The sequence below is a fragment of the Balaenoptera acutorostrata genome, chromosome 2 (assembly GCF_949987535.1).
Source record: "Balaenoptera acutorostrata chromosome 2, mBalAcu1.1, whole genome shotgun sequence".
In the NCBI taxonomy this organism is placed as follows: Eukaryota; Metazoa; Chordata; class Mammalia; order Artiodactyla; family Balaenopteridae; genus Balaenoptera; species Balaenoptera acutorostrata.
The window spans coordinates 62375504-62403465 of record NC_080065.1 but is presented as its reverse complement, the minus strand read 5'-3'; the positions used below and the strand labels follow the sequence as shown (position 1 = coordinate 62403465).

General features: G+C 44.8%; 1 protein-coding gene across 3 annotated transcripts; it reads left to right on the top strand.

Annotated features, from left to right (window-relative positions):
- The first annotated feature begins 39 nt into the window (after positions 1–39).
- GCNT4 (glucosaminyl (N-acetyl) transferase 4) lies at positions 40–27878 on the top strand. Of its 3 annotated transcripts, none has more exons than XM_057541852.1 (3): positions 40–421; positions 23503–24889; positions 25932–27878. In XM_057541852.1, the coding sequence occupies exon 2, from the start codon at positions 23504–23506 to the stop codon at positions 24866–24868; it is 1365 nt and encodes a 454-aa protein (XP_057397835.1). In that variant the 5' UTR covers positions 40–421; position 23503; the 3' UTR covers positions 24869–24889; positions 25932–27878. The 3 variants fall into 3 exon arrangements, with proteins under 3 accessions (XP_057397835.1, XP_057397833.1, XP_057397834.1); XM_057541850.1 differs by adding an exon at positions 21934–22083 and having other exon boundaries at positions 23503–27878; XM_057541851.1 differs by lacking the exon at positions 40–421 and adding an exon at positions 635–961 and having other exon boundaries at positions 23503–27878.
- Positions 27879–27962: the final 84 nt, after the last annotated feature.

Here is a 27962-nt window from a genome sequence, read left to right as displayed (position 1 = left end):
TGCTGTTTAATGTGGGGAGGGAACCGAACCTGGCTGACGCTCAGGTCAGCGGCAGAGAGCGGAGCGCGCCGCGCGCGCCTGGGAACTTTGTCTCGAGCGCGAAACCTGGACCCCCGAGTGCAGGGGCGGGAGCTCCCTCTGCGGGAGCGCGGCGGAGGCGCTCCTCCTTCCCCTCCACGTCACGGGGGCCGCTCGACGCTCTACCGTCCCCGGCCGAGGGAGAGCAACTCTCTAGAAGGGCGCGCCGCCGAGGTGGCGGCGGAGGACCAGGAGGAGGAGGAGGCGGGAGCCAGTCGCCGCCGCCGCCGCCGCCGCCGCCGCCGCCGCGGGACCAGGAGTCCGCAGCGCAGCTCGCGGCCCGGCCGCAGCGGTTCCTGCACCCGCGGGGACCCCGCGCTCGGGGCTCCCCCCGCTCCCTTTCGTAAGTCCACTTGGTCACGCAGTCCAGCGAGGAACGCGCGGGGCCGGGGTGCGGGGCTCCTGGCCCGTCCTGGGGACGCCCGGACCCCCTCATCGCGACTTTCACTTTCCAGCGGGGGAAGACTTGGGCGCCGCGTCCCTCGCGAGGTGGGGGAGGGGGGGAGGGACGGACGGAGGGAGGGAGGGAGGCTGCCCGGGGCAGCCGCAGCGGGATAGCGGGCTGAGCCTTGGCCTGGCTGCGCGCCCGCCTTGACTTCGGGGCCCCGCCGGCTGCCGGACGCTGGAAAGTTCTCCGAGGTCCGCGGGCTGCGGGGCGACCAGCGCGTGTCAGCGTGAGGGTGTCCTGGGAGACGGAGCCACGGCGCCCGCATCCCGGGCTCCCGGGGCAGGACCGGCGGGGAGGCCGGGAGCAGCGGGGCGCGTCCGCACCAGGGTTTCCCCGGGGCTCTCCCCGAGCGGTGAGAACGCGGCTCCCGGACGCGCCTTTTCCGGGGTCAGGGCTCCCGCTGTCTCGGTCTCCTGGCCACTTGGAGCCGCCCAGGTGAGGGGCACAGAGGGGCGGGCTCCGCGAGGAACGTGCCGAGCCGGAATCGCGACGCCTGCTTTTCCGCAGCCCTGCACCCGCGGGGCCGGGCCACGCTGCCTGTGGGCAGCGGAGGCGAGTGTGTGGGAGCCGGGCGCGTAGCGCGGGAATGGGCTGCTGGCGTGGCTTCTCCTTTAGGGCCAGGTGGGAGTGGGGTGTCTCTTAATAGTTTGGGGATCAGAAGCTGCGGAGCAGTCCCCCCGGCCGCGCCTTCCGCTGGGACGAGCTTCTGCGCTTTTTAAGGTCAAGTTTTCGTGCCGCAGAGCTGGCCCGGATCGTCCCCCTGTGAGGTGGCGGCACCTCCTCCATCGAGCTGGGAGCCTCCGAGGATCCGAGCCACGAGGTCTGGGCTCTCGAGTCAGTTTACCATCTTAACTTAGGCTAAAAGTGCTAGTGAGTGGGTATTGTTTTGTAAATTTCAGAACTAAGCTTTCCTGCCTGGGGGAGGTTTTCCTTGTTGTAGCCGGGAACCGTGTATTTCCCTCGCTGGGTAAGGGAGAGGTGGCCTTAGCCCTTAGGCACGTGTCTTTTCCTCTTCTCGTCCTTTAAACTAAAAAGCAACAAACCAGAAGATTAAGGGAGTTGGGGATGATATTAAATTAAGTGTCCATGTGATTTGGTAGACAGAAGTCACCCCTTCTGATCTTCCAGAAGCATGCCTTTATTATTAAACCACCTATCGGTCTAAGACAATCTAGAACCTAGCTGTCCGTTTTGATAGCTTTTGTTGATGGTGTCTTGAGGAAGTAAAATCTTTAAAAGTAAGTGGGTTGTTGCAGAGAGCAGTTCCTCTGTTGCACTTTCTAAGAATCAATTGTCTGTGAGAAATGACCGATTAAGATGCTATTGAATCATATCTTATATCTTACCTGTACTTGCAGAGAAACAATAGCCATAGAGTCAGGTTGTGTGGCACTGAGTGAAAGGAGAGTTTCGTTGGGGGAGGGGGGTTGGTGAGAAGTGTTCCTTTGAGAAGCAAATTTACTAAATACTGCAATGTCTGCCCAGAGGGGTATAGGAGTGAATGGCGGAGTTGAGCAATAAGTCAAGTTGGCACTTGATGGCATCACATTAAGTACCCTTGGGATAGGCAGGCAATAAATAGTTATCATCCTGACTTTGAATGAGCTCGGTCATGGGGGCAGGGGCAGGTGGAGACTGTACGTGGCAGTGCCCAGTATCTGCTCCCTTGAGAATGAATGACAGCAGGAGCCACCACTGTTGGGAGTATGACTTGGTGACCTGGGCCTTTTTAGGTTTGAATGCAGGAAGAAAACAATAAGACAGATTGTGTGATGTGAGGTTGAAAAGTCAATCCGTCAATCCAAATTTAGTGAGCACTTACTGTGTGCCAGGCCCATACTAGGGTGCAGTGGGAGCACAGAGGTAGCTTACTGGTCTAGGGGGAGGCAGGAAGCCTTCTTGGGGAGATTTAAGGTGGACCCAAAGGATGAGTAGGAGCTGCATAAACTAAGCAGGAGGAGGAGGAGGAGGAGAAAGGGCAAGTATTATCACCCCAGGAAAGAGGGCACCCTAAGACCAGAGGAGGGCAGAGCAGGGAGGGTCCAAGGAAAGGAGAGGTCCAATGTGACCTGAGGGGAGAATGGCTCCAGGCGAGGTCAGCAGGTGCCAGGGCTGGATGATGCCAGGCCTTGGGGCCATTTTGTGGGCTTGATTCTCAAGACAGTTTCACACCTGAAAGTATCCTGATGAGATTTAGATTCAAAACAAAACTCCAGGTGCTGTGTGGAGAATGGATTTGAGGAGCCCCTGAAGTAGACACGGCTAGTTTGGGTGGGGGGTATGAGGGGCCTGGAGGTCTATCTGAGGCAGTGGCAGTGAGGATGACACAAGTGGGTAGATTCAGGATAGACTCTAGAGTGACTTGACTAGTTTACTGTAAGGTATGAGAGTGCAGGGGGACTCCCTCTAAGTTTGGACTTCAGCACTTGGGTAGATGGGTGCTGCCATTTACAAAGGAATGTGGAGGAGGTGAGGATTTGGGGAGGAAAGACACATTTGCTTTTGTTGAGTCTGAGCTGCTTTTGAGGCTCCTGAGTGAAAATACTTAATAAGTGGCTGGAGAAAGCAGACCCTCCAAAGAAGCTGGGGGTCATCTGTATTGGGGTGTTATTTTAAGGCCGGGGTAAATTGGTGGGGGTGACCTGGAAAAGAGCCCCTGTCTTTATGGGGAGAGGTGGGAGGAAAACCAGGGCAGCGGCGCTGAGTCTCGACCTACACCGTAGTGGGAGTGAGCACCTTGCATGGTGCCAGTGTGTGTGCTGGGCGCTGAGGACTCACAGTGGCCACCGCACTTGACTCCCTGGAAGCAACTCCTCCAGTGAGAAGTGGGATGGAGGGACGGTTTTTTGAAGATGAGAGAGCCTCATGCATATTTATATGTGAATGGGATGGAGCAAGTTGGGAGGAGAGGTGGAACATGGAGGATATCTCTGGACCCCCCCCCCCCACTCTTGGAGTAGTAGGTAAAAAACAAGTCTGATTGCGCTGCCATTCTGATATCAAACTCATGTAACATAAACCATCACCATCTACTGAAACAATATTGTGAAGCCCATATGACGGTGAAATTTGACGTTTTACTTTGTAGATCATGCAAATTTAATGATTAGGAGAAACATAGATGGAAATCATGAAACAGAGCTGCAGTGTAGCTAAGAGTGGCCCCTGGAGTGTGACTGCCGAGGGCCCCTGGCTCTGGCCCTGCCACTCCCTAGCTTATGACCTTGTGCAAGTCTCCTGACCTTTCTGCCTTGGTTTCCTGGTCCCTGAAATGGCACCACATCTAAGGGGTACACGTTCTATGGTACCTACCTTCTTGTGGGCAGTTGTGAGGATTGCCTGTGTGCACGATGTATGCACAAGGTAGGCATGTGTGCATCGTGTATGCACAACGTGTGTGTGCATCATCTATGTACAGTGTGTGCCTGTGTGCATTTTACCTGGCACATAATGAGTGCTCAGTAAGCCTTAGTGCTGGTGGTTTTATTATGATGATGTCATTTCCATCATTTCCAGATGTAGAATCTGAGACTCAGAATTTTGAAAACCTGTCCAAGGCCTTAGAGCCAAATAGTGGCAGAGTTAAGGCCAGGATCCCATTTGCCTGACTGACAGGGTCGCCTCCCACTTAGCATGTCAACAAGTGTCAGGTGCTGGATGCTGCATGAAATTAACTGTAGTAAAAGGATCCAGTCACTGCTTGTCAGAGTGCAAGAAGCAAAACAGATAATATCAATGTCAAGGCTTACAGACTTTTCCCAAGCAATTTAGAGATGTATGTTTTATATTAATTTGCATTGCTTTGCATGTCATTTTATATGCATTTCCATATGCTGGTAATTTTCCTAGTGGGATCTAAAGGCTGAAGCTTCAAGTATATAAGATCAAATTCAATTAATCAGGAATTGAATGCAGCTGCTTCAAAATCTAATGGGCCCCTGGGCACAGTGTGCTCAGGTGGGCTTTGGGGGGAAAGGATTGGGTCGATATTTACTATTTTAGGAGATGTGGGAAACCAGATACCATTTGATAAAAGCAGGTCACATCTTAATATGTAATGAAGCTTGATTTGCTGAACACAATAGAAAAATACAGAAAAAGTGGAAGGAGACCAGAGGGAAACTACCTATTATATAAAATGCCAGGAACGGAAGCAGAAGCAGAAGTCTGCTTTATGAAGCTGAACTAATAAGAAACACTAAGGGTCAGAAAGTAAAGGTGGAACTTCTGCTAAACAATATGAAATTTTAAAAGGAGCATAATCTTAAATACAAATGTGTGGTGTTTTAAAACCAATAAATTCTCCCCAATTTGGACTTACTGGGAAATAAGCCATTGTATCTTAGTAAAATCTTAGAAATATATATATATTACAAAACAAAAACAATGATTTTGTTACTTAGAACAGTGATTCTCAAAGTGTGGTCCCTGGACCAGCTGCATCAGCGTCACCTGGGAACTTGTTAGAAATGCAAATTCTGCAGCCATCAGACCTGCTGAAACAGAACCTCTGGGGATGGGGCCCAGCCGCCCACCATTTAATATTTGGAGCCAGGTTTCATTCCTGTTGAGTTTTCACTTCTTTTGTCTTAAACTTCCATTTCCCTCCTGTGGTCACTAGCTTCTCACTGTGCTGCTTACCTTCTATGAGACACTATCCTAGTAGAGGGTTGTACCCAGACACAGACCCATCCGGTCCTCTGTCCCACAGTCTACACTGATGGAAGATGCTCTCTAAGATCCCTTTAGGCTCTCATGTTCTGCAGCTCTGTGGTTCTCACGCTGTCCAGGACCACACTGGTTTGGTTTCTGGTTTGGTTTTTCTGCCTTTTAAAAATCTTTTGGCAGTCTCGTACCAAACGAACCGGGACTCCTCCCGAGCACAGTCAGCCAAAACACTGAACTGTTCTCTCCAGATGCTCCTGTTAAATCACATTTCTCCATCTGGTATGACACAGTTAATTTCTTGGACCTAAGTGTTAGCCTTTGTATTTATCTCTGTTACATTTCGTCTTACTAGATCCAAGTCTGTCCAGATCTATTTGAGTCCCATCTCTGTCCTTTTTCACGTAAACCTTTGAGTCTTCTGCCAATTTGTCTGCTGATGTCCTGGCCTGAGGAATTAATAACAATATGAGCTTCTTTGTTAGAGGCCTTCGTCACAGTTAATGAGGCTTAAAAACTTGGCATCTTTTGCAGACCTTGTGGGGCTAAAATCAGAAGAATAATTGTCATCAGCCCCATCGTTGTTTGCATTTAAATTACTGCTGTTCTGATGTGCCCCTCGCACGGTGTCCCCGTGTGACGCCGCGTTCTGTAACTCCATCCTCAGTGCCCCTCACGGAACAATCTCTGTAGCATGTCAGCAGGAGCAGTTGGACTGTGACGATTGCTTCTCTCTGTTATGTTTATACCATCAGCTTGGGGTTTTTTTCGTAGGTGACACAAAGGTAAGTTTCAACTTATTTATGGTCAGATTAAGGTGAATTCAGAAATTTCCAGATAATAGGAAGCAAAAGCTGTGCCTTGTCATTCTTCTCTGCTTCACAGCCTTGCCCACCCAGGCTCTAGAACTCAAGAATTTTGTGCTCAAGTCCATATTTCGCCAAGAGATTCGGGTTATTTAATGTTTTTTTTAATGTAAAATTGTGCTCATACATGATTCTTAAAGGAGTACACTTAGATAATATAATCACACCAAAAAAAGTTTAAAAAGTCAAAAAGCAAAACAACTCTATGGCAAGAATGCTTTTGAGCCATGATTGCTAGGGTATGAAAAAGTGCCTGGAATCCTGCACTTTTCCATCATTCATGATCCTTATCCAATCCTACCCAAGCCCTCTCCCTCCTCCCTCACCCTGCTTTGAAAGACCAGGGTTAAACCAAACTGCAAAAAATCCCAATAAAATCCAAGCCTACTTTTCTCCTCCAGGATGCTACCAAACCGCTTTTGATGTGACATTCTCCCTTACCATGGCAAGCAAAAAAAAAAAAAAAAAGTGCCGGGTGATAAGGGCACTTGTTTTTGTAATTTATTAAATTTGTAATTTCTAGTAAATCTCCATGAATACCCTGTACTTCTGGGTCTTTGATTGCTTTTCCTTCTCCCCCACCCCCTCTGTTTTTCTAATCTAGTTCAGGGGAGAATAGACGAGGTTGTCCCTTTGAAGGAGGGCTTCCTGGCTATGCTCAGACTCAGACAGTCAGCCTCTCTGCTCTTGGATAGGTTGGACTTGTTTCCAAAGGCTCTGCAGACCTTGGTATTGCTCCTGGTCATCTACCAGACGGCAGCAGAGGGCGAGCATGTGCCCAGGATCAGGAAGAACAAGGCCTAGCATAGCTCCTGTGCTTGCCAAGGTTCCTTTTCTCTTCCTTCTTCTCTGCATCACTGTGGCATAGCTGGACTATTTGCACTGTGGCGCCCTTTCCCCATCCGCCCACATTCCGCCTGGGGGCAACAAGGGGGGCTCTCTCTGCCAGCCATCATCTTTTCCAGGTTCTCCCTTACTTCAGCCTTTATAGCCACCACCCTGCCCTACTCTCAGGCAGGCGGAGACAGGAAGATGTTGTATCAGATGGGTTGGGAGAGAGAAGCGGAGTGACACACAAGGTAGGCACAAATTAAGTTGCGAAGGCTAGATCGTGGGAAAATACTACTAGGGGGAAATGGAGATTGTGGAGCTGGAGGAACGGATGTGGAACCAGAGGAGAGATGCTAAGGAAGGAGGAACATGAAAGGAACACGACGGCAAGAGAATCCCTGAAGAATAGAAACTTTTCCAAACGCTAGCTAGTGACTTACCGTTTTGGGGAAATTATCTCTAGATGATAAAATTCAAATGTAACAGAATAACTGGGATTTCTCAGATTGTGTTGTCAAGTCTCCTAAGACCTCACTGTTTCTTTCCCTCTGTATTCATTCCCCCAGGCAACAGTTTCTAGGTGTATCTCTCCAGAATCTAACATAGTGTCTGCCTGGCATGTGGTAGACACACAGCTAATGTTTCCTGGATGGGCGGCCAACTGAAGGGGGACATAAATAGGATATATAAAAGTAAAGGCATATATAAGATCTGTACACAAAAGAAGTGAAAGCAGGGACATGAACATTTGTCCACCCATGTCCATAGCAGCAGCACTCACAGTAGCCAAGATATAGAAGCAATGTAAGTATCCATCCACAGACAAATGGAAAAACAAAATATGATAATACATACAGTGGAGTATTACGCCACCTTAAAAGAAAGGAAATTTTGACATATGCTGTAACATGGATGAAACTTAAAGACATGATGTTAAGTGAAATAAACCAGCCATGAAATGACAAATATCGCATGATTCCTCTAATGTGAGGTTCCTAGAGGAGTCGAGTTCATAGGAAGATAAAGTAGAATGGTGGTTGCCAGGGGCCATGGAGGGGGGAGTGTTTAGTGTTTAATGGACACAGAGTTTCACTTGGGGGGATGAACAAGTTCCGCGGATGGATGGTGGTAATGGTTGCACAACAGTGTGAATGCACTTAACGCCACTGAACTGTGCACCTAAAAATGGTTAAAATTTTAACCATGGATCCATCCATGTCCATCTACCTCTCCATCCATCCAACCACCCATCTTTCCATCTATCCAACCACTCACCCACCCGTGATCTCTCTAACATTTACGGAACGGCTTTTCTAGGATAGGCTAAGGAACAGAGACTTTTTAACACTACTGATTTTGTTTAAATGGTTAAAATGGTAAATTTTATATTATGTATATTTTACCACCGTAAAATAATGGAATATTTTTATGATCATCAACTAATTCCTAAATATGGAACAACAAAAGAAAAGTTACTTTTATAACAAAGAAGTGAACGGGGTAACACTTTGAAAGTATAGATTATAGAGAGAAGACAGCGATGACGCTAGACTTCAAAAGATGTTTAAAACCATGCTACTAACAGTGTGTCGCCTGAATCCTCATATAAGGCAGGGGCTTTCAAAGGCTTTTAGTCCTGCCCGCTCCCTGTTGCCCCTATGATTCTCTCTTTAAAAGACAACAGCTTTATTTTGGAAAAATTTCAAACCTATGGAAAAGTTGTAAGAATATTACAGTGAGCACCTGTCTGATTCCCTCTTTTTTTTTTTTTTTTTGCTGTTGATCTAGGGAACATTTCTCCCTATTTCTTTTTTTTTAAAAGATTTATTGATTGATTGATTAATTGATTAATTGATTGCTATGTTGGGTCTTTGTTTCTGTGCTAGGGCTTTCTCTAGTTGCAGCAAGCAGGGGCCACCCTTCATCACGGTGCGCAGGCCTCTCACTATCGCGGCCTCTCTTGTTGCGGAGCACAGGCTCCAGACGCGCGCAGGCTCAGTAGTTGTGGCTCACGGGCCTAGTTGCTCCGCGGCATGTGGGATCTTCCCAGACCAGGGCTCGAACCCGTGTCCCCTGCATTAGCAGGCAGATTCTCAACCACTGTGCCACCAGGGAAGCCCCTGATTCCCTCTTGACCGTGAGAATGTGGAAGGTTTTCATGTGGCCTCTGCACCATCCTGCCCGATGGAGACCCCCTGCTGCTGCCTCTGGAGGTGGTCTCCGGGTGCAGGAGTGGGGCTGGCATGTGGCGGACAAAGCGCAGTCCGTGTTTGCAGAGTAGCCCCTGGTCTATGTTATCCGGTGCTCCTCCCTGGCTGTTGCCTGTTTAAATGCTCTTGACCCCTTACCATCAATGCACCCCAAGTGCCCGTTGGCTTTTCCTGCCAAAATATACCCAGAGCATGAGCTGAGTTAGTCGTCACCGCATCCATGTGAGTGAGTGCCCCTGGCCCTCTTTCACAGATGAGGCAGAGGGCTAACTAGATTAGTAACAGCTTGTTAGTGTAGTCAGAACTTAATTCAGAAACCTTGGCTTTAAATTCCAAACCATTATGCTGTATACAAAGGTAAAGCAGGAGGGTGAGGTGGAGGGAGCCGAGGGTGTGGCAGGAAGGAGAGGAGGGAAGAACTACTCCACAGAGTTCACCCTACGTGGTAGTGATATCTTTCTTTTGATGTACAACAAGTTTGTAACCAAACAAGTTCTCAAGAAGGCAGCCAACCTGCAAGGTGACCTTCAGAGGTTATATGGGGCTCCTGGCCAAAACCAAGAGGAGATGTGCCGTAAGCTGAGTGGTGCTTACCTGAGGCCTGGTGAACAGGCTGCTCTGTTCATGCCAATATCAGGGTTAAATTGGTAAGTCTTGGCGTTTGCTTTTCTCCAGAGGTTTATCTAAAGCCACCATCTGCCTCTAAATCCAGACAGAGGAGAATTTCAGCGTCATGTGAGACACATTTGCACTTGACTATATACAGGATTATACTATTGTTCAAGTAGACACTTTAACCTGGTTTAAGCTTTATTTTGCGTCTGTGTGTGTGGGTGTGTGGGTGTGTGGGTGTGAGAGAGAGAGAGAGAAGCATTGCCATCTTCATATTGTCATCTTTCAAAGTGCATGTTTGCAAAATTGCTTACACATATAAAGGCTTCTTCTTCTCATGTAATAAGAATGCAGAATGGGCATTTGCTGCCGGTGGTTCAGTGGTTTGAGGATTTTGGGGCTGAGGTTGCTAATATTCTCCTGGTCTGTTCTTTATGGTCCCAAGGTGGCTGCTACAATGCAAGCCATCATGTTGGAGTTCCAGGCAGATAAATGGATGAAAATGGCATACTTTCCACCATGAATCAGGTTCTTTTGAAGAACTTTCCCAGATACCCCACATTGTATTTCGTTGACTGCTCCTCTACGATGGAGGCTGGGGAGAAAGTCTTTTAGAGGGGTATGTTACTGCCAGCAGCAATATAGAGATTCTCTTAGTAAAGAAGATAGGGAGGATGGATGTTGGGAGGCATTTGCCATCTCTACTAGAGCCATACATACAATCCTTGCCTACTGGATCTGTTTCTGAATTTCATCCCACTGAACTCTATTCTGTGGTCATCCCACTGTGGTCTATTCTAGCCACACTGTTTCAATGATTGTAACATTATAATACATTTGGAGATGTGAAGAGTGTTTCACTTTTGTATTCTATACAGTTGGCATATAAATTTGCTGAGATGTTTAGTTTTTAACTAAATAATCTTTTTAATTTTTTATTATATTAGCCGAAAATAAAACCTACATGTTGAGACCTGTTATCTTAATTAAAACCATTACTAGAGGGACTTCCCTGGTGGCACAGTGGTTGAGAATACGCCTGCCAATGCAGGGGACACAGGTTCGCGCCCTGGGCCGGGAAGATCCCACATGCCACGGAGCAACTAAGCCCGTGTGCCACAACTACTGAGCCTGCACTCCAGAGCCCGTGAGCCACAACTTCTGAGCCTGTGTGCTGCAACTACTGAAGCCCGCACGCCTAGAGCCCATGCTCCAAAGCCCGCACACTGCAACGAAGAGTAGCCCCCGCTCGCTGCAACTAGAGAAAGCCCGTGCGCAGCAATGAAGACCCAACACAGCCAAAAATAAAATAAATAAATAAATTTATTTAAAAAAAAGAAAAAACCATTAATAGAGAATATAACAAAAAAGAAACAGATTCACAGATATAAAGAACAGACTATGGGTTACCAGTGGAGAGAGGGAAGGGGGAGAAGCAAGATATGGGTAGAGGATTAAGAGGTACAAACTACTATGTATAAAATAAATAAGTTAACATGGATATATAGTACAACACAGAGAATATAGCCAATATTTTATAATAACTATAAATGGAGTATAACCTTTAAAAATTGTGAATCACTATGTTGTACACCTGAAACTTATGTTGGAAATCAACAATGCCTCAATAAAAATACAAATAATAATAAAAACCATTACTAGAATGTCTCCTTGTAGGAGATGCCAGCTGGTTTTACATGAAACCTCTGCTTTTGAAATTCCTATTTTGGCAGAACCTTTAACTTAAGTTCCTGGGTCTTAACTTTATTGTGTCTCTGTGCACACAAGCTCTTGGGACAATATCTCCATTTTAAGCCAAGCAATACAGATCTTGACTCAATGGTAACATCATGACAGGGATGCCAGTCTAGAATTTTTTAGTGGAAGGGCAGAAGCATATTGAAATCTCCGGCTCAGCTCCCCACCGCAGTGGCAGAACACAGAAGGTAAACAAAGGAGCCTTTCTGATGATTTAAAACTGAGTGTATCTAATCCATTCAGGGAGAGTGTGGCCTGGCTTTAAGCCATTTTTGCTGTTTGTACCCTTGATTCACCTCTGTGGGTCCCTGTGCTCCCTCTGATGTAGTTACAGCATTGGAAATTCTACTTTAAATGCAGGTGTAGAAATCAGTTACTGTGTCTCTTCAGTTGCTGCATAACCTTTGAGGAATTAATTTCGGCAGTGTAAAATAGAGAGTTAGCCATATAATACCAAAGAAGTGCTTCCAGAAATTTCTGGGGTGGGGTGAGATGGGGTGGAAATCATAGCAGAGAAAGTTCTTTTTTCTTTCTAGTGCACTAAACATGTGATTGTTTGTTTTTTTAAAGGAGTTAAATGTTTTTCAATGCAGTTTTTCCTCTTTATAGAAAAAGAAGCCAAAATAAAGCCACATTTTTAAGTTAGAACATAAAACATAAACTATATATTGGGTCTGTATTGGGCTAGCTAAGTGTGGAAGGCAGAGAAGAGAACTGGAGAAAGGAATGTAACCTCTCTGTTTATAAAGCTTGGGAGATAAAGATTGAATACATCAACGAGCACCTTTTTTGTAACCTTTTATATCTACAAAGAAGGAAATATTTGATTTAAGCTGTTGCCATCAGAGCTGAAATTTGACGGCATAGGTATTTTTAAACCAACCTCACCACCCCACCACCGTTTTTGTTTTTGTTTTTGTTTTTATGGAAAAACAATGTTTTGCAACATAATAAGGGTCATAAATTGTTACAAAGTAAAAAACTTTTCATTCAGTAGGATCATTTCTGGTCCTTTCGACTTCCTACTAAAGACTTCTTAGCCATACAGTTTGCCCAGCATGATACACAATCAGCTTTTGAGGTTTGCCCTGTGGACCAGATGCAACAAAGCGCAGAATCGTTGGCTGTCTCCTAATTGGTGTGACTATAAAAAGCTGGCTGAATTTGGCACTTTTTTTTCTCTACTGCTGCAAGCCCAGATTTGCGATGACCTTGAGGGACCGCCGTGGGGTAAATACATCCTGATATGGGTTGCTCATTTTCCACGTGACCTTACATGACCCTATAAATCTCCCCCAAACCGGAGAGGCTCCAGCCAAGTTACTATTTGGAAGAATTATAATCTAAAGAGGTGGTTGATAGACTGATATTCCCGTCCAGGATTTTTATTCAGACCTCTGTTCTCAAATCTTGCAGGTTAGGTAGACCTTCGTTTAAGGAAAGCGGTGACCATAGTCTTTTTACTTGTAAACAGAAGCCTGCTGCCTGTAGAGGAAGCTATCAGTTGTGACATGGTCCACAGGGACCTCAACCAGAGCCCCTTTGGAAGAGGGGCATCTTGTTTCCCTGAGTGAGACAGTTTTAACTGGACATATGATCTGAGAAACTGAGCCGTTGGAGGCCCTGTTTGAGGGTATGTTTTGTGTACTCGCACTGCTGCAGATTCCTCAGGACCACTTTCTTACGTGGTCCCTGGGGATGGCTTTGCCTGACCGGGATGCTAGAACAAGTCATTGCAGTTTTGTACTTTCTAGAGAATTGCCCCTAAAGATAATGAACTCAGGGGAAAAGTTTACAGCTTCTGCAATGCATAAAGTTACAGAAACAGTTGAGCTGCTTGTAACTGCACAGAACTAGTTCCATTTACTCTTCTTGGATGTCTTTTAAAGGAATTGGCTTTAAAGATCTTTGGCTCTCGATCTTTCAAAAAATATTGAGCAGACTGGGGAAAAAATTCTAAAGTTTAACTAGAGTGGGCTTCCCTGGTGGCGCAGTGGTTGAGAATCCGCCTGCCAATGCAGAGGACACGGGTTCGAGCCCTGGTCTGGGAAGATCCCACATGCCGCAGAGCGGCTGGGCCCGTGAGCCACAATTACTGAGCCTGCGCATCTGGAACCTGTGCTCCACAACAAGAGAGGCCGCAATAGTGAGAGGCCTGCGCACCGCGATGAAGAGTGGCCCCCGCTTGCCACAACTAGAGAAAGCCCTCGCACAGAAACGAAGACCCAACACAGCCATAAATAAATAAAAATTAAAAAAAAAAAAAAAAAAGTTTAACTAGAGTAACCATCTTCCTACCTTTCAAAATCGAAGATAGGTGTATGTACATCTTCGGGAACAATATACTTCAGACATTAACAAAAAAGAATGTTGTCAGGAAGTGAAAAACAAATAATAATTAGAATGTCAGAATGAAGAGAATAATGAATGTCCTATTTTAGAAATATAATGAACGTACTATTTAGAAAACCGGGGAAAAGTCAATATGTTGGTTTCCCAAGAAATCATTCATCTTGTAAAGGTCCTAGTACCTGACTTCTGCATACCACAGTTTTCCTTCCATAGCTATTTCACATGCATTGTATCGTAAGACTTTCATAACAGCATTGTGGGATAGCAAAACCATTATCCCCTTCAACATTTGGGAAATAAAGACTTACCCAACATTAAATGACTTGCCAGGGACACTTGATGCATTTTTGGTGGCAGAGTCCGCATAGAACTTGGGTCTTCTGATTTTGTTCTTCTGAGCAACCATCCTGTGCCAGGTAGGTATGTACATGGGGCAGGGGGGTAGAGCGTAAGTGAGGCCTATCCCAGAGATCGAAATAAACAAGTAAACAGAGTAACTGCTGCTGTGATGAGTGCTGAGAAGAAAACAAAGAGTGTGACAGTGAGGAAAGAGATTCGAGAAGGGTGATCAGAGACGATCAGAGGAAAGGATATTTCTCCTATGACTTGAGGGATATGGAAGGGCCAGTCAGGTGGGGATTCAGGGAAAAATGATCTCAACATGGGAAGAGCAAGTGCAAAGGTCCTGAGGCAGGAAAGAGACTGGTGTTCCAGGAACTTGTAGAAAGGCTGGTATTGCTTAGAGCTTAATGAGCAAGAAAAAAGCAGAATAAGATGAAGTTGGAGAGAATTCAGCGCAAACTGTGGAAGCAGACCCTCACCCTCTCACCTCAAGCCCCCGGGCTCCAGCACTACTAGGACTGTTATTGCGTTTGAAGCAAAAGTCAGGGGGATCCAAAATAAGAGAATACGATAACCTACTTTGTTTATGATGCTGGGTATTTTAATTTTTTTGTTTTTAAAGAAAAAAGGCACATTTTTTTTCTCTGCCATATGTGAAGTGTTAGTGTTACTGTCAACCCCCTGAGAAACTAGCCAATAAACATTGTGCAGAACCTCCACGCAAGGATGTCAAAAAAAAAAAAAGATGAAGTTAGAGAGGAAGGCAGGGGCAGGAACAGGCTGGGCCTCTGTCCGTGGGAAGGATTTCTGATTCTATTGTAAGTGCAGTGAAACCCAAGTGAAGGTGGTTGAAGTGTAAGGAGTGGGGTAGGGAGGGGGAGTGATGTGATTGATGGGTTTAAAAGATCGTTTGGGCTACAGTACAGAGAGTGGGTTAGAGCAGCGGTCCCCAACCTTTTTGACACCAGGGACTGGCTTCGTGGAAGACAATTTTTCCGTGGACCAGGGTGGCGGGGTGGGGGAAGGCTCAGGCAGCAATACGAGCGATGGGGAGCGGCAGATGAAGCTTCACTCGCTGTCCCGCCACCCACCTCCTGCTGTGCGGCCCGTGGACCGGTGGTTGGGGACCCCTGGCTTAGAGGGAAGCTAGGGAGGAGGTTACTTCATATACAGGCAAGAGTTGATGCTGGCTTGGGTTAGAGTGGAAAGGGATGGGTGGATTCCCCTACATCCCCTACATTTTGGATGCAGAACCAACAGGGTTTTTCTACCGCCAAGAGATTGGAATGGCAACCTCGCATTATGGTTAATAGCATAGGCTCTGAATTCAGGCCACAGTTGAAAATCCTGGCTCCTCCACATACTAGCTACTTGTCCTCTGTGACTCAGTTTCCTAATCTGAAAAATGGAGACAATGATAGTACCTCCCTCACAGGTTTATTGAATGGAATTCATAAGATAATGTAAATGGTACTGGCGCTCAGCATAGACCATTAGAGAGCGACAGGTCTGTGTCCTCTGACTCTGGCAGCATGCAGATTTTTGTTGACTTTGGCCAGAACAGCCTCAGCTGAGGGGGCAGTGGAGCCAAGCTGGACTGAGTACCACCTGAGGGGCCTGGGTAGGGGGAGTAGAGGTCCCCCCTCTGTCCACTCCCTTAAGGGGGAGCAGCTGGATATACAAACATGTATGTAATGGGGGAACGTGTTCCCGGCATCCCAAGAGTGAAACAGGGTCTAATGATGGGTAGGTCTCTGCTTCCTCATTTAGAGAAGGAGGAATTTAGACTCAGTCACCATTGAAGTTCTTGTCAGCTTTAGGATTTTCCTTCTAAGCTTCTTCAGGAATTATGGGATAATTAATTCAGCTTTGGTGGGGAAGGCCCAGAAAAGTCAATTCTATTATTTCAGTTGTTTTTCTCCTATAGAAAATTATGTTGACCTCAGAAATAGTTTACTTTCTAACAGTTCACAGACCCAGTTTAGAAGAGGACTCATTCACAGTATATTGTGAAATGAAAGAAACAGCTAAGACGGTGCCTAAGGAGTGAGCCTTCTTGTTAAAAAGCAAGCCGGGGGTGGGGGAGATAAATTGGGAGACTGGGATTGACATATACACACTACTGTATAAAATAGATAACTAATAAGAACCTACTGTATAGCACAGGGAACTCTACTCAATACTCAATACTCTATGGGAATAGAATCTAAAAAAGAGTGGATATATGTACATGTATAACTGATTCACTTTGCCATACACCTGAAACTAACACAATATTGTAAATCAGCTATATTCCAATAAAAATTAATTTAAAAAAGAAACCTAAAAAAACTTTTTTTTAATTTAAAAATATTTTTGTTTTTACCAAAAAAAAAAAAAAAAGGAAGGCAAAACAGGCATGTTTATTTAAAACAGTCTGGATGGACATACTGCCACAGAATGCTATGGCCAGGTGGCAGATTACTGGTGAGCTTTGTTTTCTTCTTTAGACTATTTTGACTTCCTGATTTAAGAAAATAAAGAAGAAAGTTTACTTTTACAAACAGAGAATGGAAAACCTTTTTTTTTTCCTTTTTGAGACTATAACCTCTTATTATTTGAGGACGTTTGTCCTCAATTTATATTGTATGGTATTACTGACCCAGTGACACCATTGTTACTGTTTAGCTGCACACAGTCTGATAATTATTTGCCTTTTGCAATCTTCCCTCTAGAACGATGAAGATGTAAGGTCATCAGAGCAAGAAACTTGCCTTTCTGCTCCTTTGCTGACTTCAGGTGCTATGGGGGGCATTGAGGAAGTGCATCTCAGCTGAGTCATCCTCCCACTAATGGTCTTACTCCAAAACTTTCCTTGGGTTTGGTGATGAACATGTCGCCGAGGGGAGAATCAATGGCTTTATTGAAATCAAAGAGGTGCAGTAGGAGGACCTTGGCTTCTTCAACTAGATCAGGATTTTTTTTGTTTTTGAGTGAGCTCATCTTTATTAATTTATTTATTTTTTATTTTTTGGCTGTGTTGGGTCCTCGTTTCTGTGCGAGGGCTTTCTCTAGTTGCGGCGAGCGGGGGCCAGTCTTCATCGCGGTGCGCGGGCCTCTCACTATCGCGGCCTCTCCTGTTGCGGAGCACAGGCTCCAGACACGCAGGCTCAGTAATTGTGGCTCACGGGCCTTGTTGCTCGGTGGCATGTGGGATCCTCCCAGACCAGGGCTAGAACCCGTGTCCCCTGCATTGGCAGGCAGATTCTCAACCACTGCACCACCAGGGAAGCCCTCATCTTTATATTAGTGTTCTTAAGTGATTCCTCTTTGTAAGACTTTAGAAAGAAACAAAATTCTGACATTTCCAAATCAATAAACTCTTCAAAGCCTATTTTTTACACTGACATATAATGATACAAACTTTAAGAATTTACAGGTGGCCCATAGAGGAAATATTCACCACGTAGAGAGAGATTGCACCCAGGCAGTTTTCTAAAACAATTAGTAGTTCTCAGAGAGCCCAATCTGTGTCACTGGTCACAACGAGAACAAGTGAATCAGTGAATAGTCAGTGACAGGATACAAGTGTAACTGATGGCAGAATTTCTTAGGGGGAGCTCGCTTTCTTTTCCTTTAGTGGATTCCGCTGGCTGGGAGATTGACTGATCTCTTCACTGGCATGTGGATTGGCGCCAGCCTCCGACTGCAGGAACAGAACGTGTTCATCAGCCAGCATTCCTCCAGGCTGACTCTCCGTCTAAATAAGCCCTTAAACTGGGTGGAAGTTCTGAGGACTTCAAATGTGGTTTGATGTTCACTTCTGTTCCAACTTTAGGACAGCTAGATAAGACACAGTAATGAGAAATTTTAATCAAGGACTAAAACTGTTGTGGAAAATAAGGAGTATTTTTTAATTTATATTCCAAGAGACAGCATTGCCTAGAGGGTTCACCCCTGGAGAAAGACTCTCTGGGTTCAAGTTCCAACTAAAGCACTTTCTAGTTCTGTATAACCTTGGGCAATTTCTTTATCTCCACGTGCCTCAGTTTCCTGTCTTGTAAAAGAGGGAGAGAGGTAGTACCTACCTCATTGGTCTGTGGAGGGAACTGAGTTATTACATACGGAGTACCTAGAACAATGCCCCGAGTAACAACTCTTTATTGAGTGATTCTACATTAAGAATAATGATATTACTAGATTAATAACGAGCATTACATGGACGCATTCAAGCACTGGTTCTAAAATATTGAAGTCACACCTGCATTTACCAGGCAGTCAAGATCTGGACTGTGCCAAAGCACTTTGCATGCATTACCTCACTTAACGTCAAAAGCCCTTTGAGGTAGTTACTATTATTAACGTCTTTTTACTGATGGGGACACAGAGATGTGGAGAGGTTGACGGGCTCGTCCAGGGTCCAGCGCAGGGGCCTCCCGCAAGCTGAAGCCCGGCCGTGCCGCCAGGACCACGTGTGGCTGCCTTTTCTCCAGCTCAGCCCAGAGCAGGATCTTACTAGTTCCCAGCCGCTTCATCCTTCCTTCTGCCCTTTCCGCCTCCTCCTTTGGTCAGAAAAGTGAAGGTCATTTCCTTCACATTGCCTAAAATTGTTTAGTGGATTCTTTTCTTAAAAACAAACAAAACAAAACAAACACCAGCATGTCCTGTGTAATACACTGGAAAAACCCCAAGATTTGGAGTCAGGCAAGCTGGGTGCCGGGAAAGAAAAGACCTGTAATGTGCCCTGAGGACCTCTGCGGGCAACTCCTTTCACCCAGGCTCCAGAGCCCTCACAGCCCCAGCGGGGGCACTTCTAATCCCCAATTTGAGACAAGAAAACCAGGCTTAGTTTGATCCGTCTTAAAGCCACTGCTTCTCCAGGGATCCATGTCCGGGTCTGGGGCATCCTGAAGCCCTTGCACTACTTTCTCTTCTCCTTCCGGTGCCCCCCCCCACACACACACACACATACACACCCGTGTGAGCTCCTGGGAAGACGTGCAGGTGTGCAGGGAGGGAGCAGGACGGGCGCGCGGGCGAGGGGGGGGGCCCGCCTTCTTGGTGCCTAAGCTAAACCACATGCACAACCCTTCCTCCAGTTCATTGGTGATTTACCATTCGCCCTCTTGCCCTGGGTTAGGAGTCACGTACTTCAGTGACAGCCCTGGGTTTTAAATTGCTGACGAATTACTGACGAAGGAGAGTTCGTTGAAAAGCTGCTAATGGCTGTGGCCATTTAGCCCTGAACGCAATTATAGCCACTTAGCTGGGGTGTACCTTGGTGCGCCTGCTGTTTCCTTTAAGACTGTAAACAATGCCTGGGAGGGTAGAGGAAAAGAAGATGGTTTGGGGAAAATGCTTCATTCCACATCCCTGTTGGGGTTTTATTGAATTATCCAAATAGACCTCATTTGATGTAGCAATCAACCCTTGCTACCATTTCCTTCTCGATTCTGCGTCATCACTAGGCACTCCCGCCCACGTGGTGATAACTCCCTAAGCAGGTCAGCTTCCTCATCTGCTTGGGTGGTGGGAGGGAAATACCCCTTCTGCCAGGGGTGGGGAATTATTCGCAATGTAAGACTACCTCGTGGCAGCAAAACACCTGCCTGCTCTCTGCCCATGAGCTTTTAAGGAGGAAAGAGTGGGTGGGGTGTTTGTAGAAAGTGACATCGCGGCCCTGGTTTCCTAGGAAAGACGTGGCGGCGTAATTGCCAGCCTTAGCCCAGCCAGCTCCAGTCAGACCTGGGTCACGCCTCTGGAAATCATTCCCATCCCTCCACCCCTGGCGCCTGGTAGAACAGTACCCCAAGTAACAACTCTTTTTTTTTTTTTTAAGATTTTTTTCGATGTGGACCTTCTTTAAAGTCTTTATTGAATTTGTTACAATATTGCTTCTATTTTATGTTTTGGCTTTTTGGCCGTGAGGCATGTGGGATCTTACCTCCCTGACCAGGGATCCTAGGGATTGAACCCACATCCCCTGCATTGGAAGGCGAAGTCTTAACCACTGGACCACCAGGGAAGTTCCAACAACTCTTTATTGAGTGACTCTGCATTAATAATAATGATATTATTAAATTAACAAAGAGCATTACATGGAAGCATGCAGGCGTTCATTCTACAACATTGTATGTATGTCAGCATCGTCTGTGCTGGGAGGGGCGGTGGGTATCATGCAGAGGCTGTGTCCTGAGAAAAGCTAAGGTTGAGAACTGTGACCTCTAACCTCCTGCACCCGCGCTTCCCTGCCCTTCCTGAGAAGGCTTGGCGCACACACTTCCCGACTCCAGCCAGTGTCTCCACAGTCTGAGTTGAGCCAGCAGGCCATGGCTGCTTGCCCAGAGAGGGAGGGTCACAGGGCACCCGGGAAGGAGAGGTGGCAGGCACGCTGTGAGGAGTCCTGGGGGAGCTAGCTCTGGGCCCCGTGTCTGAGCTTCGCCAGCCAGGGACAAGAATTAATTCTAAAGGAAGAAGAGGAGGGAATTGGGACAGCCCAGAGGCCTTGCTTTCTGACTTTCTTCTCACGCCAGACATCTTTAAGCGGGAGAGCTCGTCTGCCTCTGGGACAGCCTTTAACATCAGGGGAAACAAGCAGCCCTCCCTATTCTGCCCTGTCCTAAGTCCAAGTAAAGCCCCTTCACCTACTCACCACGCCAGAATTGCCTTTGACTGAAAGCATTCCTTTCCCCAAGTTAGAAGGAACAAGGGGTGGAGGTGCAAGCCTTTTGGTGAGAATGAGCTTTTATCAAATCCTGAAAGGGGCTTTTGACCTTTTCCCAGTCTGGGGAGAAGTCATCAGGTTATCCCCAGGCACTGAAGCCTTTGCCCTTTTATGTAAGTGTGATGCTGGTCAGCAAAGATGTTGTCTGGACCTGATAATGGAGAAGGAGAAGAAGGGATGAATTTGAGGCGTATTTGTGAGATGATTCTGTGGGTGTACAGGAAATGGAAGAATCGGGTGGCTCTTGAGTTTCAAGCTTGGGTCACTGAGTGGATAAACTGAGACAGAAAACACAGGAGAGGTGAAGGTGTCCTGTTCAGTTATGGACTCATTGATGTTGAGTGCCCGTGGGCTATCTAGTGGAGATGTCTATCAAGTAATTGGATGTTCACGTCAGAAGCTTGGGCAAGACGTAGGTGCTGAAGATAAAGGTGTTGGCAATGTATATACATGGAAGGTATACATGGAACTCCCGAAAGCAAGGAAGAGTGTTTGTGAGAAGAGCAGTAAACTAAGCATAGGACCCCGGAGAAACCCACAGAGGAGAGACTGAGGTGTGGTGGGGAGGACCCAGATTCTACAGAACAGTTCGGCGTTGATAAATAAGGTATCGTTCTTTAAAGGAGGGTAATTCAAGTGAGGGTGAATGAGAGTATGGCATTCCTAGGAGAGCTTTTTCAATCAATCTGTATAAAAGAAAACTACAAAAGTAAATCAGGTTCAAATGTCTTGCTAACTCTTCTAAGGAAACTGGGTACAATGATTATGTCCTCGTTTAAGATTTATTGCGATGTGTAAGGAAATTGTATGTGGGCTCCTCAGACCTCACCAGTTCTCAGTAATTGAACCTCCTGGAAGCAGGCCTAGGAGCTTGGTCAGCCCTCCTGTCCTCGAGCCTCTGGGTAATACCCCCTGGATTTCCCCATTTCCAGCTGCTCCCCAAATAAGCACATGTAATGCCCTTCTGTTGGGTAGCCCATTTTTATCTGATAAAGTAATATAATCATTTTCAACATTCTAATAGTCCGAAAGGCTCTTCAGTGATAAGTAAATCCCCCTCCTCCCCAGGCCCCAGATCCTTAGTCCTTCTGGAAGTATTGGCCTGTGGGCCAGATCCAGCCAGCTGCCTGTTTTTGTAAATAAAGGTTTATTGGAGCCCAGCCACACCCAGTCATTTACACACAGTCTACGGCTGCTTTCCCACTACAGCGGGCAGAGGTGAGTAGTTGTGACAGAGAAAGAAAAAGTTTGGCAACATGTGCTCTTTGTGTCTAGGCTTCTGGGTGTATATAGTCTTTTTTGGACACATATGTGAGCTCACTCTACACTGTTCCTTATTTCTGTTTCACAGTCTACAGTGGGGACTGTTCCACAGGGATATGTGCAGATTCTTCTCAGGCTTTTTCACACAGTGTGGGTGTAATTAATCAATGCCCAGTAGGGCATTTTAGTGCTTTTCAGTCTTTAGCCTTAACTTCAGGGAAGCTTCTCATTACACACCTTCTTTGCACACACATGAGCTCTTCTGGATGGGTTCGTAAAACTGACAGATTCTGCCAAACTGGCCCCTGGCCCCCGCCTTCTCTCAATGAGTCAGGTTCTTCTCATTTTAAGGGCTAAATTTCTAATCCCTGTGAGGAAATGGGGCCTAACAAAATAAATAAATGAAATGTGCAAGTTTACCAAATTTGTATAATCTATATAAAATTGTAGTGTCTAATATTTACTATAGCTCCTTTGGGGGTCTGCCCACTGCTCTTATTTCTGAAGGTGGGTGTCTTAGTCCGCGCAGGCAGCTATGATAAAATACCACAGACTGGGAGGCTTATCAACAACAGAAATGTATTTCTCACAGTTCTAGTGGCTGGGAAATCCAAGATCAAGGCTCCAGCAGATTACGTGCCTGATGAAAGCTTGCTTCCTGGTTCATAGACAACAAGCTTCCCACTGTGTCCTCACATGGTGGAAGGGCCAAGGGAGCTCCCTGGGGTCTCTTTTATAAGGGCACCAATCCTATTTATGCGGACTCCACCCTCATGACCTAAAAACTTCCCCCAAAGCCCCACCTCCTAATACAATCACATTGGCAATTAAGTTTCGACTTAAAATATGGAGGTGGGGGGGATGCAAACATTCAGTTTATAGCAGTGATTCACTGGGCTTTCCCCATTTGACATCAGATCTAGATCTAATCAGGATCTGAAGGTAGAATCAAGATGGATATTCCCTTTAGCCTCAGGTGGGTCATTTGCATTTCTAATGACCTCTTGACAGCATCCAATTCTCTAGGCCTCTGCCCAAACCAGAGCAATCCCTCCCCAAATATGCTAAGCACAGATACAGACAATTAAGATACTTAGTACCTATATTTTAGGAGTTAACATTATTTTTCATTCTATTTGGTAACCAACATCCCTCAAAATTAGGTATAGTTAACACAGACTATGACAAAATACAACCATTGTACATATTTCCATTTCCTTGTTTCTGGATTCTTTTAAGGACAAGAATCTTGTTTTAATCATCTTTGGGCCCAGCATTCTACCTGGTGTGTGGTAGGCACCCAGTGGATGTTGGTTGAACTGAACTAATTTTCTCTTCATATTTCAACTGAATTATTCCTTTGTTCTCTTACAGAATGAAGACATTCAAATGTTGTTTTAAACACCACCTAAAGCAGAAAGTTTTCATCCTGTTTCTAACCCTATGGCTGTTCTCCTTGTTGAAGCTTCTAAATGTGAAACGCCTCCTCTTCCCTGAAAGAGGCATTTACTTGGTTGAGTACTCCCTAAGTACCTCGCCTTTTGTAAAGAACAGATATACCCATGTTAAGAATGAAATCGCGTATGAGATTAACTGTTCAGGTGTCTATGAACAGGAGCCTTTGGAAATTGGCAAGAGTCTGGAAATAAGAAGAAGAACCATCATTGACTTGGATGATGATGATGTCGTGGCAATGACCAGTGATTGTGACATTTATCAGGCCCTACGAAGCTACCATGAAAAGCTTGTTTCAAGGGAGGAGAAAAGCTTCCCAATAGCCTATTCTTTGGTTGTTCACAAAGATGCAATTATGGTTGAAAGGCTAATCCATGCTATATACAACCAGCACAATATTTACTGCATCCATTATGACCGTAAATCATCTGATACCTTCAAAGTTGCCATGAACAATTTAGCTAAGTGCTTCTCCAATATTTTCATTGCTTCCAAATTAGAGATTGTACAATATGCACACATTTCCAGACTCCAGGCTGATTTAAATTGCTTGTCAGACCTTCTCAAGTCTTCAGTTCAGTGGAAATATGTTATCAACCTGTGTGGGCAGGATTTTCCTTTGAAATCAAACTTTGAATTAGTGTCAGAGTTGAAGAAACTCAATGGATCAAATATGTTAGAGACAGTGAAACCCCCTAACACTAAGATGGAAAGATTCACTTATCACCATGAACTCAGACAGGTGCCTTATGAATATGTGAAACTACCAGTGAGGACAAACATCTCCAAGGAAGCCCCCCCTCATAACATCGAGATATTTGTTGGCAGTGCTTATTTTGTTTTAAGTCGAGCATTTGTTAAATATGTTCTCAACAACTCCCTCGTTAAAGACTTTTTTGCCTGGTCTAAAGATACATACTCGCCTGATGAGCACTTTTGGGCTACCTTAATTCGGGTACCAGGAATCCCCGGGGGGATTTCTAGGACAGCCCAGGATGTGTCTGACCTACAGAGTAAGACCCGCCTGGTCAAATGGAATTATCTAGAAGGCCTTTTCTATCCCAGCTGTACTGGCTCTCACCTCCGAAGTGTGTGTATCTATGGAGCAGCAGAACTAAGGTGGCTTATGAAAGATGGACATTGGTTTGCTAATAAATTTGATTCTAAGGTGGACCCTGTCTTGATTAAATGCTTGGCGGAAAAGCTTGAAGAACAGCAGAGAGAGTGGATCACTTTATCTTCAGAAAAGTTATTTATGGCTAAAACAGCCACAACCACATTATGATAAAGTCATGATGGAAATAAGGTTAATATGGAATTGCATGCTATACCATGGCCAGTACCATTTGCGTTTAACCTTCTCATAGTCTGAAAGGTGTCTACAATTCCACACACAAGGGAAAGTGACCTGGCCTTTAGTGACAATTAGTCTGTGGTTGGTTGGGTGTTTTTATGTATGTTTTTGCTTGTAATCTCACTGAGCTAAATGGGAGATTTTCAACAGTCAGTAATCTGATATCTATTGAGTTCCTGCTATATGCCAGGCACTTTTTTAGAAACATGTAGGAATTGCATCCAAGTTGTGATGAGTTACACAGTGCCCTCAAGGATCTGTGGCTTACCCAATCACACAGCAACCTTAATATCATAAGTTGTCCACATAACAGCCAGGGTCCCACTGAAGAAGTTGTGGAGTGTGCGGTAATTATATAACCATAATAACCACCAATTTCAGAGCAGTGGTGACGTACAGTGACCAACATTCCACTTGCCTCTTAATTCAGCTCCCTAGACTTTTCTTAACCATTAGAATATTAGAAGGAGAGACTCTACTACCTCAGAAGAACTAAAAGAATTGTCCAATTTCCTGCTTGCCAAAAGAATAACTTACCTTATGGTACCTCGCTTATTCAATTCAGGGTTGGGTGACTCTGTTGGGGAGGCATTTCTAGTGTATGAATGTTAGGGAGGTGGTGAAGTTAAGTCGGAGGATTGGGACAGATGGTGCCTGAGGAGGAACAAAGGGATTTGTGTGACTTTTCCATCATGTTACGCAATGGTGTCATGAATGACCTCCTTTGTAATTCAGCTGTTTCCTTAATACATTTACTGATTAAACTTAAAAACTGATTAACAGTTCAAAGTGTCACTCTCCAGAACATTGAACCTAAGTCTTTCTGTTCATAGATTATCATTATATGTAAGTTTTTTCACAATGGAATAGTATAATCTTGTTTTGTGGAACTGACAAGCTAAGAATCACTAAATTTTCTTGAAAAGGTTGTGTGAAATATGACAGCTTACTAAATTAACTATTAGTCATTAAAAAAGTGTTCTTACTTCTCCAGGAACTGTCAAGTGGAGTCCAAACGTAAACTTATAAAAGCTCTAAGTTCATTGCAGTCTTCTCAGCTTCAATCCAAGAGAGAAAAAGCTAATTTTCCTAAGGACATAGCAAGAATATTCACTAATGATATTTTATGAAACCTACACCTTAGAAAACTACCAAAATCAGTCAAAATATACATATATTTTCATGTAACTATTGTGCTGGAGGTGAAATGGAACAGGAGTGGGGGTCCTCAGAACAGGCTATAATATTTTTATGTCTCCTGGGAAATAATGGAACTCATGTAAGAAATTCTCCATGATCTTATGTTTCAGTGTCAGCCTCAATAACTACATAAAGATGTAGTAATCAAGACCAGTATGAGACTGTTGGGAAGACTGAAGTATTTAAATGTTTTTAAATGTCTGTGTTCTACATGTGAAATGCCTTCTGCTTGTTTTAAAGTTTATGATACGATCTGCCAAGTGACACCATTTCTGTCTCCGTTTCTTTTTCTCCTGAACTTGTTTGTTTTCCCTTTTTTTCCCCTACCCCTTTCAAATTACCAGTTTGTCCATGTGTGTGACCGTGACAATCTAATCACTATGATCTCCAGGAGCCTCAGTTTTCTTGGTCTATGAAGTGAACAGCTGGATGTGTCCTTGGCTTCCTCACACACTTCTGTGTGAGAATCAATTGAAATAGTATAAAAAGTGGTTTGAAAATGAGGACAAACTATTGAAATATCAGCGAGCAGTCTTACTATGAGGCAAACATAGGTCTAACCCCATTGTGACACTTAACCATTTACCTTTTCTAAAAAACCTTCGAAATACAAAAAGAAGCCACAATTGCAGGGGCAACTTTTGTAACAGAATCCAGGTACTAAGAAACCCCTGTCACCACATCTGGGGCTCCTTTTAAAAGAATAGGATTAGCAAATTGGTCCAGTGGCTTAGATCAGGATAGGGGTAGAAATACTTTTCCTACTATCCAGGCTTAAATACACAAAGCCCTGTTGAAATCTTGTTTTCTATGCCTTTGGTCGTCAGAATAAATGAAAATGATGAAAAATAAATATCGACCTCCTGGTCTGGTGTCTTGCCTCCTGGTGAGAAATGATTCTATCCCTTGTTTATTGGGAAATTTTCCAGTGGTTAATCACTTTAATGCCATATTCAAATGAGACATGGCACCAAGAAGAGGTGGCAGTGCCTTCTCCACATAGACATATTTCTCAGGATTCAATTCCTGACATTCCAGGGAGCTTGTCAGATCATTCTTTCTTGCCTTGGAAATCCTGCAGATTCCCTGCATGCCTTCAAACCTCCTTCAAACCTGATTCTTCCCTAAAACATTTTGGTATGATTCTCTCTAGTCTGGAGAATGTTCTGCAATCTGTGTTTTATAATTATTCTTTGCATAGTATTTATTGAATCTAGATTATTATTTGGCAATGAGACCAGGACCTTGGAGTTTGTAAACTATATTAGATAATATTAATAGTGAAAGAGCTACCCAAATACATCTACATTATGTGAATAATCTACTGTAATAATATTTAAAGACCAGTGTTGCTGCTATTTTTAATGTTTTGGTTATTTTAAGTGAAATATATGTAATATTTTAAACTTGGGGAATTAAATTTGAAGATTTTTCTTGCCTTCCAGAATGTGAATATTATACATAAATATATATATATTGACATATTGCAGAGAAAACAAAATGACAATCTTTTTTGAGAATGTAAAGTGAATGTACTCCCTGTATGTTATAACTTGTTGTTGATGATAGAATGAGTTTTGATTTTTGTTAATATTTTTATCAACTGGTCTCTAAATCTCCTTATTTTTTTTTTGTTTGTTTGTTTGAAAGACATATTTCTCATTGTATGAGTTTTAAATAGATTGGTGTTGCATTTCTCTATTATGCTGCTACTAGATGTTTATTCTCCAGTACTGTCAAATAAAATGTGCTCCCAAAACCAAGGCCCTGGAATCTTTGATGTTTCCTTTTTCAGGTTGTGCTGGTTCCCCACAAAGATTCTTTC

Bases quoted from the DNA above. Each gene is read 5' to 3' on its own strand.
- GCNT4 (XM_057541852.1), top strand. From the start codon at position 23,504: ATGAAGACATTCAAATGTTGTTTTAAACACCACCTAAAGCAGAAAGTT.